The sequence below is a fragment of the Nestor notabilis genome, unplaced genomic scaffold (genome assembly GCF_000696875.1).
Source record: "Nestor notabilis isolate BGI_N333 unplaced genomic scaffold, ASM69687v1 scaffold4352, whole genome shotgun sequence".
NCBI classification, from domain to species: domain Eukaryota; kingdom Metazoa; phylum Chordata; class Aves; order Psittaciformes; family Psittacidae; genus Nestor; species Nestor notabilis.
Window position 1 is genome coordinate 23,447 of NW_009919558.1, and position 20,034 is coordinate 43,480.

The 20,034-nt window shown below is 36.7% G+C and overlaps 1 protein-coding gene across 1 annotated transcript in view; it reads right to left on the reverse strand.

Annotated features, from left to right (window-relative positions):
- Positions 1-384: 384 nt before the first annotated feature.
- PAM (peptidylglycine alpha-amidating monooxygenase) overlaps positions 385-20,034 on the reverse strand; it is a 65,383-nt gene continuing 45,733 nt past the window's right edge. Inside the window, exons 14-24 of the mRNA XM_010010276.1 lie at positions 19,539-19,668; positions 14,162-14,278; positions 13,599-13,671; positions 12,853-13,060; positions 12,001-12,201; positions 9,468-9,583; positions 8,365-8,464; positions 6,939-6,992; positions 3,774-3,980; positions 1,726-1,782; positions 385-1,196 (exon numbers count right to left, since the gene is read on the reverse strand). Of these exons, the coding sequence (XP_010008578.1) occupies positions 1,018-1,196; positions 1,726-1,782; positions 3,774-3,980; positions 6,939-6,992; positions 8,365-8,464; positions 9,468-9,583; positions 12,001-12,201; positions 12,853-13,060; positions 13,599-13,671; positions 14,162-14,278; positions 19,539-19,668 (1,442 nt within the window). The 3' untranslated portion in view covers positions 385-1,017. The remainder of the gene's footprint in view (positions 1,197-1,725; positions 1,783-3,773; positions 3,981-6,938; positions 6,993-8,364; positions 8,465-9,467; positions 9,584-12,000; positions 12,202-12,852; positions 13,061-13,598; positions 13,672-14,161; positions 14,279-19,538; positions 19,669-20,034) is intronic.

Sequence of the window (20,034 nt, forward strand, 5' to 3'; positions counted from 1 at the left end):
ACCTCGTAACATAGCAGAATATTTTTCCAGCTTCCATACAAAATAGCACTTTTTTTTTAATTGTTCCCCCCCAAAAAAAACATTGAATTTTTTACTGCATTAAGTGATCTGTGTAACTTTTACAAAAGTGGTGTATAAAAAACCTGAAATATGCAAAAATTCCAAAGCACACTCCGACAGCTAATGCTTTGCAAATACTTTATTACACAAATTACATTCAGCTTCTGAAAATAGTGTTCTAACAGTGATACCATCTAAAAATAAGACATCCCAGAAACACATCAAGATTTTTTACTGCATTAAGTGATCTGTGTAACTTTTACAAAAGTGGTGTATAAAAAACCTGAAATATGCAAAAATTCCAAAGCACACTCCGACAGCTAATGCTTTGCAAATACTTTATTACACAAATTACATTCAGCTTCTGAAAATAGTGTTCTAACAGTGATACCATCTAAAAATAAGACATCCCAGAAACACATCAAGTTTGGAAGAAGAAAAAAAATTAAATAGAGACTTTTTTCTTTCCTTCAATGCAATATAATGTTAGTGATTTTAAAAAAATAGAAGAAGATTTAGCAGCTTTATTTTCTTGTGGCACTGTATTTTCTCTGTACTGCAACAGGTTAAGGACATTGAAGAGGAAAGGCACAAAACAGAAATTGGCAACTGAATAGTTACAGGAAAAATATTTTGATGAAGCAGATAGTATGACTTATTTACAAGATCCCCAGTTTAAAATGAGAAAATACTACTGCTTTAAATCAGTGCTGCGATTAGAGACTTTGCTTTATTAAGATGCTCACATAAAAAACAACAGCACTGATATGGAACTTTCATACACTCCTCTACTTAAAAAACAGAACTAAAACCAAACAAAAATTAAGGAACCAGTGTACAGCCCCACACAGACTAGTACAGTTTACAATTAAATACACAAAATCTTAAACGTGCTTAAGGGAAAAGGAATATGACTTTTTGGGTTGAATTGTATAATGGAGAACTTAAAGGCTGGTTTCAGGAGGATGAAGGTGCTGGTGGGGGTGGAGGTGAACACTCTTCCTCTGAATCTGTGCCTTCATCTTCATCTTTTTCTTGATCACTGCCTTCAGTGCTCACTCGGTCAAACCCTTTTCGACTGTAGCTCTTGTGACTTGCAAAAAAGTTCCCAAGGTTAAGGCCACCACTGCCTTTCCCTGTGGAAAAGAAAGGCTTGTTGTAAGGTTTGCTTTACTCTACGGGGGAATAAAAATCTACCTACTCATTCAACAGGATAATGGAGATTATTTTATGTGTCCTTACAGAAATTGTTCTTAAAGATCAGCACATAAGCTGCACAAGCTAGGTACAGAAATTATGAAAGAGAAAGAAAATTAATTTTTAAGTAGAAGTTTCAAACAGCATCCGTTGTTTCACTAATTCTTTAGGTAGCCTACTTGTGTTCCCAACAGTTTGCCCTTCGTCTCAAAGTGCTTAATTTCCTTCACCAGATTTAGATAACACATTATAACAGGTACTGCTCTCCCACTGGTAGTGACACATCCTTTTCAGTGGGCAGATAATGACGGATGAAAGGTGTCATAGAAGACATTTCCACAAAACACCTGAGGTTTGCCCCCATCCTTTCCCTGAGAATGTTCCATCAAATCTGTTATTCAACTAGAATTGGATAGAAAAAAGCCTCCAGTTATTGTTCTTAAAAGATCCTAAGTGACTCAGACTTACCTCTAAGTCTGCCTAAAATTATTCCTGAACTTGAATGAAGTTTGTGTTCCCCATCACCTGAAAAACAAAGTAGATTTCAAAAATAACCAAAAAAATAAAAAAAACAAACAAACCCATATATAAACCCACAAAATGAAACTTAATTAAATAATTATTTATGATACAAAGCACAGACATTCAACAAATTTATCAGCAGCTCTAAGAAGCAAAACTGATACTTTTCAGTTTCTTGATTAAGGTGAAATTGTAAGTCCTAACAAAATCACCATACCACAGATGTACGGTTTATGCCAATTCAACCATTAAGAAGATTCACATGCAAGATACTTCTGAGAATTTAATTCCCTCAACTGTTCACTTATGTTACTATGAAGAGTTTACAGGAAGGACAATAACCTTGTTATTTATAATGTGCACAACGACACTGCACCACACTGCAAATGCAGCTTGACATTTGAAATGATACAGTTTTCCTTGAGAGGAGACTGTTTTTCTGGAAGACAGTGAATTTCTTCAGGTATTTTTGAGGAACTTTCTCTCCCCCCTCCTGAGACACTGCATCTATCCTCCTCCCTGGTACCTCATCCCATCCTCCACCTAAAGAAAAACTGAATGCCATGACCGATCTGTCTTTTCTTATATACTATGCAGTTTCCATAAATCTGTGCAAGAAGTTTTACTTTTACCAGTGTAACTGCATCATGCTCTTTGAGACAGTAAATTCAAACACTGCTTGAATCCAACTGGAATGCAAAGACGCTACCATATATCATATCCATTAATGGCAGTACTGCAGTAGTCTAGAGTGTTAGCATATCTGATGTGCTAAACATGTTTGAACACAAAGAGTTAGGAAGATTTTATTTGAAATCTTCATATAAAATACATCCAATTCAGATGCACAGCAATATAAGATCGCTGAATTACTGAATCTGCCATAGTATGTTCTAGACAGTAGCAGAACTATTTTATTTGTCTATTCCATGTACATTTTCTTTTCTTGATGGGACTATCTTGATAAAGCTATTTATGCAATACAGAGTATCATGATCAGACTCCTACTGCAGTATACCATTTTCTCAGAAATAATTTACTATAGAGTATGAACTAACAACAAATTTACATAGCATTGTAAGTACCGATTAAAGCTCTCACAGCAATGGGTAGAGGTCCATTACGGTATCTGACTCACAAAATGCACAAGGTAGTAATGAACAATAATATATAATCCCTTGTATATGTTATCTGTTTGCTTTTTGCTTATACTTTTGTGTATAGAATCATAGAATAGTTAGGGTTGGAAAGGACCTTAAGATCATCTAGTTCCAACACCCCTGCCATGAGCAAGGGACACCTCGCACTAAACTATGTCGCCCAAGGCTCTGTCCAGCCTGGCCTTGAACACCACCAGGGTTGGAGCATTCACAACTTCCTTGGGCAACCCATTCCAGTGCCTCACCACTCTCACTGTGAAGAACTTCTTCCTTATATCTAACCTAAAGTTCCCCTGTTTAAGTTTAAAGCCATTACCCCTTGTCCTACCACTACAGTCCCTAATGAAGAGTCCCTCCCCAGCATCCTTTTAGGCCCCCTTCAGATATTGGAAGGCTGCTATGAGGTCTCCACGCAGCCTTCTCTTTTGCTTATACTTGAGAGCCCCTTGTTCTCAAAAATTTAAAGATCCCAAACTGCAAATCAAACTATGCTTGGAGTATTAAAATTTATGTATTCTAGACATAAATTTTATAATGTGAATATATTCTAATTATCTCGTTTCTCAGACACAAATTTTTGGCTTGATACCAGTTAAAGTTTTAGATACATGTTCTGAAAAGGTGGTGGCTTGAGATGTAGTGTTAAAGGCGTAAGGGGTTGCTGTGTGCTGTGTGCACACTGATTCTTAGTTTGCACGCAGTGTCACAGTAACTATTTGGAAGGGTAAAGGGACAGTAAGCCTGTCTCTCTCTTCATTACCTCATGCCTCAGTATTCAGCAATGTTTTGAACTGCAGCAATAGAAGCCTGTTCTCTAGAGTTACTCACGGTTACCTCCACAGACAGTTGTCTTCCTCCACCGAATAAATAATAAAATTGCCAGCAGGACACCAACAGGGATAATTAGAAGAGTTGTAATAAGAACAAATGAAACGCCAGTGCTGGTGTGTTGTTGGACTAAATGTTGTTTTTCCTGCTTCTTTACAGGGTCTGTTGATTCTGGGTTGTTTTTCAATCTGCCTTCTACAATTGTTTCTGATTCTTTAAAGAGAAGACAATTTCAGCATGTAATCCATTTGCATCAAGCAACAGAACAAGGCATTAAAGAACAAGCTAGAATACTGGAGGTGTATAACAAGAAGTAACAAGGAAACAAAGGAAAAACACTTATGGAGACATGTTATCCCAAAGTAAGGCAGAGAGAGTCTGAATGATATCACTCACTAGCAAAGATGCCTTCCCTTTTTCTCAGTGGGGAAAGGAGAGGTGTCAGGGAGAGTTTAGTTTTAAAAAGTATCTATCATTTAAAATACAGGAAAATCCCCAAAAGATCTATTTTTGCAAGTAGGTGTGTGATGTAATGCCAAATAAATATCTCATTCTAATAATAACAATTCCACAAGTAATGCAGAAATCCAGTGTATGATGTAGTGTCATAAACAAAAAGGAAAGCATTTAAAGTTCTTTTTAATAAAACTTGTGACAAAGGGTTAAATTTTCCAAACTGCTACATCCTGTGAGAGAACTTTGGCTCTCAAAGTCTGGAGAACTTTTGAAAACTGCACCTAAGCATTCCTGACTACTTTATCACCTCTCCACCTACGAGGAGAAAACCAATTTCAGTAAAATCCTCTACACTGTTTTGTATGTGCATAAAGAATCACATGCTTTGTGCTAACTTTTAATGAGTAAATCCATGTAGGTATATATTTTAAAGTCTGATTTAACTGCTGTCCTGGGTTTGGCTGTAAGAGTTATTTTTCTGCTTCCTAGTAGCTGGTGCAGTGCTGTGTTTTGGCTTTAGTCTGGGAACAACACTGATAACACACCGATGTTTTTAGTTGTTGCTCAGTAATTCTTACCCCAATCAAGGACTTTTCAGTCTCATGCTCTGCCAGTGAAGACAGGCACAAGAAGCTGGGAGGAAGCAGAGACAGGACACCTGACCCAAACTGGCCAAAGGGGTATTCCATACCACAGCACGTCATGCCCAGTATATAAGCTGGGGAGTTACCCCGAAGGCCCAGATCGCTGCTCGGGTTGGGCTGGGTATCGGTTGGCGAGTGGTGAACAACTGTACTGTGCAGCACTCGTGTTTATTGGTTTCCTCCCTTTCCCTTTTTAGTTTTATATTGTCTCCCCTTGTTATTTCCCTTATCATTATCATTATTGGTGGTAGCAGTAGTGGTTTGTATTATACCTTAGTTACTGGAGTGCTCTTATCTCAACCCGTGGGAGTTACATTCCTCTGATTCTTCTCCCCATCCCGCCCAAAGGAGAGTGGGGAGGAAGAAGGAGGGGCATGAGCAAGTGGCTGCATGGTTCTGAGTTAGCGACTGGGCTTAAATCATGATAGCTACATGTTCTAAGTAGCTGCGTCAGGAACATGCTTTGAATCAACTCTTGTTTTGATTTTGTATCAAACTTAAAATGATGTTTTATTCTGAAAGAATAGCAAATGCTTCAGTTGACACTGAACATACTAATACAGTGATAACAATGATAGTCCTGTCTGTTCAAGTAGTAGTTTACAGCCAAGAGCAACTTTCCTCCACTGTCTTGCCCACCTCTGAGCAAAACTATCGTTATCCACATAGGAGAACTCCCGAGTCTCCACAGTCCCCCACATCTCAGCAGTGCAAGCAATAATAACAGCCTGCCACGAGGAGGTTGCGACAGTGCAGGCCACTCCTGCTCATTTATTAAGCAGAGGATTGCACAAAGTCCATTGGTCACCTGCTTTCTTCAAATGGAGTTGAAAGATGTTAATTTCAGTACAGGTATCCTAAACAGTTTGAGAGTTTGTTACTTAAAAACTGTTTTCAGGTGGTACTACTGCGGTTTTCTCTGTAGCATTAGGACCATTAGCTAGCATACTATCTTCCTTAAGTAAGCCAAAATGCATTCTTAATACATCCTTAGATTTGTTGTAATGTGAATGCTGTATTGTGAACACTTCCCTTTTAAGTGCCTCAGTAGGGCTAGTGTATCAACAGAGCTAAAACAGAAGGATAACTGTTTTGGCAATAAGGATTTAATTGTTTTATAATCTCTGCCTCCTTTATTCTACTTTGTTCTATATGCTTGCAATTGCCAGTTGGGATCTGCTGGTATTCTCCTCTGTCTGTGTATACATGGCTAAAGCAAATCACACAAGCTCTGATTCAACCAAACAAAAACATTTGAGAACGTGAGCGTTTTATAGAGACCTCTCAACAGACTGGTGCTGTTTTTATGAAAGGGAAATGAACTCTTTCTTTTCAACATAAAGGACCAATGTAATGATACAAAAGGATAAAACTACTTCTCATCTTCCGAAATCACCCCTTTTGATCTCCTCTATGTGTATTTCTTTATCTCCTTATAGTAAGTTTCTACATGTTTTTATTTTCTTTTTGTTTCCCTTTTTCTTTTCGTTTTCATGAAGATAAATAATTAAAAAAACCCCCACCAAACAGTAAGTCTAGGGAAATAAATATAAACAGAAAAAATTGGGGTTTTTGCCATATGGTATGCCTGGCAAGGCTGCGTACTGAAAGACACTGCAGAAAGATGAACCAATTGCCATTTTAAGCAAGATTTTTGGTAGAGGGTTGTGGAGCAGTGGGAAGGATGCTGGGTGGCGGGGGTGTGTAACTATCACAGTTACATTTCAGAGCTATTTCTGCATCTAAAGGGAGCTGACAGAGATACCAATCTGGACCATACCAGATGGTGGTACGGCATTAATCCACTAGTTAAATTTTTATCTTAGTGTCTGTGAAGCACTTGTCATCACCAAAAATGAAATGTTTGGATTGACTGTAAAATAGCCTCTACTAGGTAACACTGCTACAAGCTGCTTTCTAGTGCTTCCTGTGCCAGCTCATTATATCTGTATGAAATGATGGTGAAAAGTAACAGTCAAACTAGATAGCATTCTTGCCTCCAACTTGGCAGAAGCAGTCCTAGTCTATGTGAAATACTGGTTTCTTCATTTCCATTATGAATCAGACTAACCTTTTATTTCCTGTACCTCAATACCAGCCTTTTTAACTGACCGATGTTCCATTTCTGTAAAACAAAATTATTCTTCAGGACAACTGACATTTCAGAAAGACAGTGACATTTCCCTGCTAGCTTTCTCAAATGTTCAGTACAATCCTACAGTAAACAATCCCATCAGCTTCACCAAGAAGAGTCAATATAAATGATTCAATAGCTCACAAGGCCATGGAAATAAGAAAGAGCTTGATTCATGGAAGGTGTTTGCAGTAATTAACTCTTATGCCACAGAGAGGTTTTATGGGCATGTGTAAAGGTTCAGGGAGTCCCACAAAAATAAGAACGTTCATTATAATCAAAATCACAATGGATTAAAGGCTGGCTGAACCACGGCTCCTTAGCTACTGCAGTTTTATATCGCAGATAAAGCTAAAAAGAAAATTATATACAAGGAATTTACTCATCTAATCTTTAAGTGATGAATAATTCCATTATTATTTTATTCTCATGTTTCTTTAAATAAAAGCCCAGAATTTTTCTTGTTCAGGTTACTATATGCACAAAAAGACATACCCAGTCAGAATCACAATTTATGTGGTCCAGTCTCCTGTTAACTAAGAGCAGCTGATACCAGATGCCCCGAAGGAAAATCCATGAATTATAACCAGACAAATACAGAATAACTAGCTTAGTCAGAAGTTCATTTATAACAGCAGGGTCTTACTGGTTGACTAACACCCCAAAGCCTGAGGCTTTATCTCTCTCATAGTTTTTTATCCAGTATAATGTAACAGTGGATTATATTTTTATTCCTGTAAAATATCTAAACTCTCTCTGAATCCTACTAAATTGATGTTTGACTAATCAGGTCCCTCTCACTTGAAGTCAGGCTGCTTGCCTTGGGGGCTACTAGATTAGAACTGGAAAGTGTTTCCACTTCATGGAAATAGGACTTCAAATTACCCTAGATTCATTTTCTAATGATACAGAGCCCCAGTGAAATGAATATAAATTTTAAGTTGACTTGTGTTTTCACTTCAGCCCCTGGAGTTTCCTGTCTGATAACCTCAATGGAAGCAGTTGACTTCTCATCAAATGATACATTAAAATTACTAAAATGCTGAAGAGTTGTGCTATTGTTTAAGTAGGTAGTGACATGACAAGGGACAGATGTACCACAAGACAAATGCATTTTGATTTTTCCTGTGACAAACAAACGCATGCATTCAGGACGCTTGTTTGATAAGGCATGCAGCAATGCTAAGAATGGTCTTTTAATGCAAACAGAGCAGCAGCACACAACTTCTGCAGGCAGAGCTTGTAGGGTACTTAAATCATTGTCATTAAGCCAACAAGTTTTTGGCCAGTGGTACCAGCTAAGTGGAACTGATTTGAAGATGCAGAATGTGAACTTGTGACATTAAGAACAAAAAGGACATACTTTCTGTGGATGCAAACTTCCACACTGCTCTGGCATGAACATCTCCAACAAATACTGTTTTATCTTCTGAAGCAACAACATCATGTGGCATCTCAAATCTCTGTGAAGATAAGCAGTCACAGATTACTCTTCAGTGTCTACATGTTCAGGAGGCCTCCTTAATCCTGAACTTGAGACTGGTCATATTCAGTCCTTAGACTGGAAAATGCAGCAGGTGCTGGCGTGAAGGCCTAACATGAGTCAAGGGAGAGGAATACAATTTCTATGGTATGTTTCCCTTCTCCAAGGATAACAACATGGTGATTATTCAATGTATTCACACTAAACAATTTTTGTATGTATAGCATTTATAATATTTATAAGTTATAGATATATTCTTGCATTCAATTTTATCCTGTGAAAATATTCAAAAAATCATGAATCTTGGTCTAAACATATTTAGTTTTTGTCAGAGTTTGTATGCAACACAGCTATTTGCTGTACTTGGGAATAAAACCCTCTCTGCAATATAATTTAAAACTCGACTGCAAATAACAGAATATATGTGTAACCCAGAAATGGGAATCTTCACATTCATTCTTTAGTCTGAGACAATCTATGGAAATTATTTTTTTTTTTTTTAATAAACATAATTTTTCATGTACAATTTTGTATGAATGACATTTAGCCTCAAATTCCAAACTAACCTTCTGTAAAGAATGGATGTAACCATATGGTTGAATATTATTTTGCTTAGAAATATACTCCATTTTTTGTCAATTTACTATCATCTAAATATATATCAAGCCATTCATTCTTCTCTTAAACTAGCTTTTAAGAACTGTCTGACAGCAATAAAGTAAACATTTTCCTGAATGAAGGTATTATCTGTAAGAATCATCTTGAGGGTAGTATAATTTTCAAATGTGTACCACATGTAGTAACTAAGACCCAAAATTCTAGTGTCTTACTAAATCAAGATGATAAAGAATTCCTTTTGAATATCTTACATTATAAAATACCTTATTTCCTATAACAGTTTTAAGAAAGTTGGAGAAGTAGGATGCTACGGACATTTTCATATATGTTATTATATGCACCAGGCACTTTGTGCAATACTCTACCTTTCTAAGTGGAGTAAAAGTATCAATTATTTCTCCAGTAGAGAAGTTCATCACAAATCCTTGCACTGGCTCTGACTCTCCAGGGTAAGGCATTCCATTAACTGCAAAGAGGAGACCTGCAACAACATCAGATTTACTTTAACAATGCACTCATAACGAACAACAGTCAAGATGAATTGTAATAGTATAGATGAAAAAAGCATGGCCAAGAGAGAAAGAGAGAGAGACTGAAATGGCTGTCAACTCAATAGAAAATTAAATCACAAGAGGAAAGTTAAGCAAGGTATAGCAGGTGAAAGCTTGGCATTTAAAAGATGCATGTTTTGTTCAAATGAGAAGAACAAGCCAAGCAATATGTTACAGATAAGTTAAATGTAAAAAAAGAACTTGAAAGCATTAAAAAAAAGAACTATTTGAAGAATGCTTTGCTAAGGATGCTTGATTGGATAATGTAAAGTTCTTTAAATGCATCAAAAGAAGAAAGCCAGATAGGGAATCAGTGGGACCACAAGAGGAAAAGGTGTGAAAGGGTGACTCAGGTTGATGAGGGCCTGTGGCACAGAAGCTCAGGTTTTGTAATTTTTTTCTGTTGAATGTGTTGGGGAGATTCTGACACTCAATTTTTTTTCTAGCTAATAGGTCAGAGGAGCCAGCTCAACTGGAAGGAGATACGTAAAAGATGTTACACAAGTTGGGGGTTAATAATTCACCAGGTTTGGATGGCATTCACTCAAGTTCAGAAGGAAGTCGAACGTGAAATTACAGACTTCAGGCCAAGCTGAGTAACCCAGCACTGCAAACAGCCACTCCTCCAGAAGACTAGCAGACTGCCAAGGTAATGCCCTCCTAACAAGAAGGGTTCAAAATGGTGCCCGGGAACTACACATCAGCAATTCTGGCCTCCATGCCCAGTAAGATGGTAGAAACCATAATGAAGAATAAGACATGTACCCATGTGGCCTGTTGGAAACAAGTTGGTATGTCTTTCTCTAAGGGGAAATTGTGCCTCCCCTCTAAAAGGCAAGAAAAAGCATACAGGTAAAGGAGATTCTGTAGACGTACTTGGATTTTCAGAAAACCTTTGACAAGCTTTTGCATCAGAAGTTATTAAAGAATGTGAGTTGTCACAGGGCTGCATGAAAAGACCCACTAATGAATAGGAAGCAAAGTACAGAGCTTAAGCGCAGAGCTTGTAATTTTTCAGGATAGAGAAATCTGTGTAGTGCAATCCTGCAGGGATCGCAAACAATTTCATTCAATAGTCTTCATCAGTGACCTGAAAAATGGGGTGATCAGAGACATCTCCCAGTCTGAGAAAGGTACTGAGTCCTGCAGGGTAGTTGAAAGTCTTGAGACTCTTTTACTCTGCCTCTCAAGAAAGTCCTAATGAAGTTAAAGATGGTAGAAGAGCAAGGCAACTACAATAGGCAATGAGCTGAAACAATTTAATGGCATTTAGGGAGAGATTAAGGTGGCTGGAGTTCTTTGGTTTGGAGAGGAGAAGCTAAAAAGCAACAGATACAGGGAGTGCTGAAGTGTTTTTCACCAACTCCCAAAATACTGGGACTGAGAATCACTCCATGAAACTGTGTCACTTTTTTAGATTAAAAAAATAAAGTGGGTAGTGAACTTCTGCAGCCGGTAACTGCAGGAGGTCAAGGGGGCAGACAGTACAAGCCAGTTCAAAATGGGATTAGGAAAACTCATAGGCAGTAGATCTGTAGAAAGATACTATGAAGATGAGGTCAGGAGCTACCTCCTAACACCCTTAAATAAAATGATTTGGATGCATGAGGAACAGCACAGGAATGGACCACAAAATGCTGCCAGACTTACATATTCTCCTTAGAAAGCCTCTGGTGCTGCCACTGTCAGAGACACATCTATAGGTAACAAGTATCTTATCCAGTAGAGCATTTCTTATGTTCTTGGCAGATGTAAGAGGGACAGCCCTGATTGTACATTTCATACTAACTACAGTCAGCCTGACATGCCAAAATTCCTTGTCCAGTTCTTGACATTTACATTACCTTCAGTGCCAGTAGGAAAAATCTAACTCCAAAACTTATTCCAGTAATTGTTAGCCAAATTGTGATATTAAAAAACACAAATTTTTCAAACTGTTAATTTTTTTTTTATGAAATCCAAAACTTTTCTTGATAATTTGAAATCTCTTTGTTTTCCACTCTTTAATGGAGCTTAAAATGTTTAAAATATTTTTAAAGCATTATTAACTAATTATTGACTGTGCAGTCACTAGGAAGCAAACAAGATCACCCACTTGTTGACGTAACAATAAGGGAGTCTAATCACTCATTTCTCAGAAGCAGAGATTATATGCAAACTTCCCTCATCTCAGAAGTAGGAAAACAGGATAGTTCTCCCACTTTACATCGGATCAGCTCTACTTTGAAAGAGAATAAATAGCTGGCCTAAGATAACATGATAGCACTCTGTATGAAGTAACACTGTACTGCAATAACACTGGCATAAAGCAACTACTTGAAATCTGAAGAATGGGAAAAAAGATTACCTGGAACATAGGAAACTGCAAACAACTCTCTTCCAAATGACTTGTGCTTGATCTCTCTTATGAACTCCCCAGTCTCTAACCTGAAGCACTGAATTCGACTGTTTTCCCTGTCAGCAACACACAGCTGACTGAAGTCGGGGATCAGAGCTAAGCTGTGAGGGATATGGAACTGTCCAGGTTTGGCTCTGCCTAAAGAAGTCTCTGCAATATAAAATATCAAGGTTTGTGTTAAAGTACATACCGGAACTATCAGTTTTGCTTAGAAGCAGCAATATGTCACATAATGTAATATAATATTGGGAAAAGAATAAAATCAGTTTGCTCTCTTCTTCTAGCAGTTTTACTCATTTACATAAGTAAACTGTGGTAATCATTGTAAATCCTGAATTTATGAATTCGCTATTTCCCTTTAATATTTGGAGTAGTTTAATGCTTGATACATAAATCTGAGTCAGGCAGAAATGTAATTATTCATAAAAATTAAATTAGACGGGATCATGGCATAAATCTTGCAAAAATTGTAAAGGCTTATATTATTGATCAAGTCTTTAAAAAAGTTTTTCTGTGAAAGTCAGGCCATTTTCTTGATAAGATAGGACACGCCAATACTTGTACTTGAAAGCATGCTAACAAATTCCCATTTTTTATCTTTAGTGAATATATAACTACTACAAGTAGCTGTATGAATAGAAGAGAGAAAATTGCAATGCAACGACTAAGCTGGAATTCAGCTAGGGCCTGGAAGGTATTTCAGTAACACACATTTATAAATAAAAGTAACAGTAACATCAGCAATCTCATGGTTCATGATGAGTTCATGATAACAGCAGTACCAACAGCTCTGATCTGTACCTTCTCCCCACTGCATCACGTACAATCCATTCGGAGAGAACTGAATGATTCGGCTGTTACAGTAGCCATCAGAGACATAAATGCTGCCAGTGTTTGGATCCACGGCCACATCAGTTGGTTGACAGAAATGATTTTTGTCACTGCCCGGTTGCAAAGCGATTCCTAAGGTCAGTAACGGTTCTTTGCTATCTGGTCCCAGTTTGAAAACCTTTTTGTTTTTAGTCAATGGGGAAAGAAAAGAGGTTTCCGTTATAGAAGGTGCAATATAAGAGGGATGACTGCCTTTCTGAAAATACCTGTTACTGTGTGTAGAATAAATTTATATACCAAACATGATCGTCGTATGTTGACTATGACATCATTACCAGTTTTTCAATAGTCTTGATTCTAGGAAATTCCTGCCTAAGTATAAATTTCCTGTGATTACAGCAAATTGAATTAGTTTCACATTTTGGATTTAAGTATAGAGACTTGATAAGCAAAGATGTAGCAGAAAAATCTGTTATTTCTCAAAAGAATCAATTTTTTAAAACAGATACTTTTATTTCCGAATACTATGTCCATTTAGCAAATAATTCAACACAACTATATTTCATGAAGGCCACAGGGGTTGGCATTTTGTAGGCATATTCTTAATGTTTATCTTAACAGGCCTAAATAAATAATTTGTGTCAAGTCTCTAGGAAAACAAAACCGTTTTTTGGCAAAATATTAAGATCCTAGTATTAAAGCTAATGTAAACATACCTGATGGAGAGCTACATCAGTGACCCAGTAGTTACCATTTTTATCCATGCTCAAACCATGTGGTAAATAAAATCTGCAAGCACAAAGGTAGAAGAATCAAGTTAAAAACATCTTTCGGGAAGAGTAATGTAGATGTGAAGATTTCACTTTTTATCTACAGATCAACAAATACTGTACATACTAACTACTTGTAGTATTTACTGAAAACAGTAAGTTCACAGAATAGAATTTTCTTGACAAGAGAGTCTCAACTATGAAATTCAGTTCATCTCTGCCATTTCACTCAGGCTAGTATTTGGCATCTTTAAGGACAACATATGATACTCATGAGCTCTCTATTTTTGTTAATCTGGGTGGCAGATGAAATTGTATGAATTGCTAGAAAACAGAGATGGGAAGATGGCAAATTACATTTATTAGTTGTTGATTTTGTAATAATTAATAAACTCACAGGCTACAGTCACACAATGTAATATAAAATATGTGAAAATGGCTTTGGGGGCACTTATGGAGTGAAATACAAAGAAATGTTAGTTTGATTAATAAAAGCAAAAATAACTTACAGGCTTTTGCCCAAGGAATGAAGCAGTTTTGCATTATTTGGATTCAGGACAAGAATTGTGTTCTGGTCAATTGGTCCAAGTCCTCTTTGTTGATAAACAAATGTGCTGTCAAAAGAACTACACAAAAATATTGGTACAGAAAGCTACCATTAGAAGGTTACACTGACGAATAGTTCAGATGCAACTTAAAGCCAAGTTCTGTAGTTTAATTCCAGTGTAGGGTTATAGCCTTCTTTTTTCTTTAAATAAGCTTTATTGCATTACTGTATAATTTTAAGATTTAGCGTTGGGTGTCTGCATTTCCCACTGAGGTCATGATTTCCAAACTAAAGGAGCACCAAATCAACACAACAACAATTAAGATAATCCTAAAGTAAGCAAGCAAAAACCTCTTTTTTGTAAATCTTCTTTGCCATGGCAAATCAGAAATGGGAATTCAAATAATGTATCCTAAGTAAAAATACATCTATTCACCAGGGCATAATTGCCAGTAAAACCAAGTATACTCTGAACTGTCTAAGGCAGTCTGTGCATCTTTGCCTGTCTTTTTTTCTTTTTTCCCCAACCACAATTTAATATTTTGCTAAAGCTTACTAAAGATACAGGTCTGAAGGTTTTTACCTTTTTCAGAGAGTGCTTGCAGGAAACTATTAGATATGATGTGTTTCTCTTCTACCCCACAACTCCACACTCAATTTTAAGGGTATGTAGAATACATTAAAATAAGCAACATTTAAACATTCAGACGTTAAGAACCAGGATTAATTGTCCAAAAGACATTTACTAGGCATAAAATATCATATGCTTAACAAAGAATAAAAATATGGTTGTCTGTACCGCTCTGGGGAAGCTGGCTATTACTCTGACCTGTTGAAATACAGGTTCAGCATTTAGTGAACGTAAATAGAGAGTAAAATATTTCAAACAAAATGTAAGCCTAAATGTTAGAAAATGGTATTTCGCTGTGGATGAAAAATGTGTGAATATAAGTAATATCCCCCGCTCCCACCTTGTATTTTTAAATCCATTTGTTAATCCCAAGAGAAATCCAGCTATGGTTGATGCAACTCAGTAAACAAGAACATACTTTATAGTCACAGAGAAGGCTATGGATGAAGCTATTAAAACTTTATATTGTACAGTCCCAGCAGCCTCTCCTCTTCATAATATTAAATATTTATATGTCTAGAATTTTCAATGAGGAAAAGCAATACTGGCTTCATGTATAACCAGAAAAATCGATGATGGGATGTGTTTAAGTTTCTGCATGGGCTATGATTAAAAAATAATATTTAGCTATTGCCATTATGTATGGTAACTATCTTTGAGTGTTTATTTAATACCTAACAGAAATGAGTAATGACTATGAATGGTTATGCACAAGGTGATAGTTACTAAAACTCTCTACTAAGCCCTCCTAAAAACTCTGCCATGATGCTGTAGGGAGACACAGGGAGATGCAGATACAGTGGCACAAAATGGCCTACTGATGTGTACATGCTTTTGACCATGGTTCAGTAGGTGTTGTTTTATTCTTTATCATTACTGACAATAACCATCTGTGACAAGTTCCTTTGGTTTTAAACAGTTTTATTTTCAAAGGAGTCTAATACTCTTGCTCTAGGTATGCATGACCTAAACTGGAGAACTGACACTGGGCAGACTGATGATATTACTAATATTATTATTAATCAGCACAGCTAACCACAGAAAAAATTCTTAGTATCAGTAGGTATTGTACAAAAGACCAACCAAACAAACAAAAAACAAGATTATATCTCTGGAGAACTTACTATCTTAAAAAAAAAAAGAAGCTGGTTTTCCTTACTATGATTTTGGTTGTTAGTACCAGTACTGTTGAGACTTCTAAATACTCCCTGTTAACAATTATCCAGTACTTCTGGGAACTGAGTGCTTTCAGTGTAAGTAAGAGATTGTATGGCGTTTTATGCCACCAAAGCACAGCAAACTTAGAAATGAGTCTATGTGAGTTATTTTCTACGTGCCTTCTCCCTCTCAAATTTCCTTTTCTAGAAGGAAGACTGGCATGCTACAGAATCAGTGTCACTCTTTCCTTCCCAGCATTTGAGGCCAATTTCCCAAGTAATCAATATCCCTTTGTTTCAACTGATGGAGGACAAATGAGAACACAAACTATGCCGACTACTGTTAGCTTAGAAGAAGCACGACCAAAACCCAAAGAAACTGAACACATTACTGTAGTATGTCATATTGGTCTGCAGCATTGTTTTCTAGTAGGTCCTGCAGTTTGATATCGAAGGACAACTAAAATTGAAGTTTTATATCAGTTTGATATTGAAGGACAAATAAACTGCATGTGTCACTACTTCTAATTGCAAACCCCAATGTAATTTCACAGCTATTTTTCTACTTCTCAGCTGGCTAATTCACACTAATACAATTTACTGCTAAATCTCATGTCCTTCTGGTGAGCTACATATTAAATTCAGACAGACCACCTGATCTCATAACCCCGGAAAGCACAACCCTGAGCACTATTCTTTATCAATATCCATCACCCTAGTGGTACTGTGCTCAGCCTAAATGAACCTGCCTAGCTTGTTAAGAAGGCAGCAACCAGAATGCAGTGTATATTCTTTATTCTATCCTTTATAAATTGCATGAATAGTATACAGTTTTTTCATCACAAAATGCAAAGTATCTTCCAACTGATACATTGCTTAGTTAGCTGAATAGATGTAATTTTTTCATTCTGAACAGCACATACTGCACATAGATTGTTCTGAAATTGAGGAGACAATGTGGTAGAAGAACCTGACTTATTTAAAAAGATTTATTTCCTTTTTAAATCAAGCACAGAAGGAATGTTACAGCCACTGGAAAGCTGCTACTGTATTATAGGGCTTGTCACTGCCTAACTGCTGTTGCGTTCTAAAGCAGACTGAAGTTGCCTTGTAAAACAGCTGTATTTAGCTGAATGAGGATCCAGCTTTTAAGGCATATATTAATAATGCAATGGAAACATTTGTGCATCACTTAACAGCACGATAATTTTTGTTTAATTTTATCTATATGATGCTGGTGAAGCATTGAAACCAGGAAAATAAAATAAATTCTGGGCTTTCAGGCTTGCAGCTTGTGTGTTTGCAGCTAATGATAAATGTTAACTTAAAAGTCTGATAATGTATTATCCCTCCACCATACAATAGTAATAATAAACCCCTATCAAATCTTCATTTTTTATTCCTTTTTACTGAAAAATGAGAACACTGATACTCCTTCCTTTTCAGCACAATCCATGAAAGGGTCCCCAGGCTATTCCATATGCCCATGACATACCCAAAGATAAATAAGGAAAAGCTGACTGGCTGAGACACCTCTGTGTCCGCCTTCTCTGTGCCACAAGATATGGAACAACACCTTAACCACAGGCATGTCTTCCAAATACATTGTTTTAAAGTCACAATACTGCATAGAAACAGGCCTAAGAAAGTTTTAGCCTATCTGATATAAAGGGTTCCTGCAACAGTAGCTTACCTATGTATTGATTAACCTATTCTCCACAGGAATTAAAAAAACCCCACAAAACTGGTGTACAAAACCCCTCTGAAATGAATTAATATATCATGTGTAGTTATCTTTATGGAAGGCCCATAACCAGCTTCAGTTAACAGTAGCTCATCTTACATCTTGGTTACATATCTGGACCTGAATCCTTTTGGTCATATATACAAGGCAGTTTCACTTTGTTCCAACTTCAGTCCCCACCTGATGGCAAATACAGCAACCTCCCACACAAGACTGTCGTGCATATCAACACTACTAAATATAAGATAAAGCATTCTTCTGGCAAGTGTGATAATCACATGCTAGAAATACACAGAGTATGAACAATGGCTGCTGCAGAGGACAGGGCTGAGTTAAGTGAACCTGTAGTGTCACCCAGCACAGCTGGTAGGTATGTGTATTTCCAAAGTCCAGACCAGAGCTCTGATCTCCTTCTGTGCGCACACCATAAGAAAGCTGAAGTTCAATCTGTCTGTCAACATGGTTGATTCATTACGCTCACATACTATTTATTTTAAGGACTGTTATTTTTGTTTTGTTTTGTTTAAAATCTGTAGACTCTCCAAATACTACTTGGTCTCAAACTCCAGTTGTGAGTTTATCTCCATTGCCAGACACTCCAAAATACACATTTCAGAAGAAATGAATATACCTGCCAGCCTATTTTCAAATATGTTTTCAATCTTTCTTTAATGACATGAAGAACAGCACTTACATTCACGCACAGGAGGATGAAAAAAACCCCAATCAATATCAACATTTACTTGAAGCTTGAGTAATTCAAGTTGCAGCATGCGTCATTCTTCCAAATTTTATACTGCCTATTTATATACCTGACCTGGAAAGCTCGCTGATGTAATGCTTGAGACATAAATAATTATCTTGCTATATTTAGCTAAAAACCCAATGAACTTACTTTGCTTCATAAAACAGTATTCTAAGCATAATTTGTTATCATAAGGCTGAGAAAGCTGCCCTTTCTAATGTTCAGAAACTATGTTATCTTAAAATGAATTTATCAGAGTTGAAAAAACCCCTACTCTTTAGCCTTATGGTTATATATATGGAGAATAGACACTTAGAAAGAAGATGAAAAAGGCACATTTAAAAAGGGTACTACATAATATTCTGTTACAATTTCATGGAATTTTTTCCAAAGTGCCCATCTAAACATTTAGACATATTATTTTTATGCTCAAAGACACAAGGACACTGCACAAGTAAGGACACTATATTTTATTTGGAATGTTCTTTTCTTAAAATAATATCCTTTGAAGTATATTACTTCACAAACACTACAAAAATGGACAAAGTTTGGACTTCTGTTTGTTTGTTTTGAGTGACACTAAATGTAGTAAATTTTATCAATTGAGTAGAACAAAGCCTGTTTTGAGAGAGTGCCTTGTAACAATCCAATTTTGTTCAGTGGATGCAAACAGAAAAACAAATGAAGATATGCTACAGCTAGCTTTTCATGAATGCAAGTGCTAATAGTATTCTATCATACCATCATTCTCCCAGGCTAATTAGTCCTGCTAAAAAACACGGAGCAGCAGGGATAATTAATCTTGGTGAATATCACATGAACATGGCCATACAGTTTAAGGACCTAATGTTCTGTTCTTTTCCCCTGGAGACATATTCTCACTGTCTAAAGATCTACTAACCCCATCATCTTGGACTGCCAGTCCCCACTTCCATTCTGAGTCTGCCAAAGAACTGAACTTTAAATGGGAAGAGAATTTCAATCTGTCTTGTGTTTTCTTAAGAAGATTTACAAACACAAATTTGACCTTCTAGCATGCCAGTTGGCAAAGTATCTACTTACTTTTCATCCCAAACATGGTCACCTCTGTGGAAGATAACTAAGTTATTTTCAGCATCCAGAGCCAACCCAGAAACTTGACCAAGTTTGAGGTCTAACCCAGGCCACTCCACAGCTTCTTCTATGTGGAAATCTGACCAAAGAAACAAAAGACAGACATTCATGTAGCATTTTATAAATAAAAATGGTTTTAAATGCATGGTTAAATGGCACTTCATACAGACTGTTGGGAATTATATGGATATTTTCCTATATGCATTATTTCCATTAATGCATTGCAATGTTATTCCAGGCATAGTTTTATTATAGTAAAGCATGCACAAGCACTGGCATCCTGCTACATAGAAGATGACAGAAACTTCAAAACTGCTTTCGACTCCATTCTTTTTTTTGTCTTGTAAAGATACAGGCACACTTACTCTAGAAGTTTTAGATGCTCTGTGAATACTTTCTACATCAAAAGATTACAGAAATATACAACTATTATCCAAAATCAGCA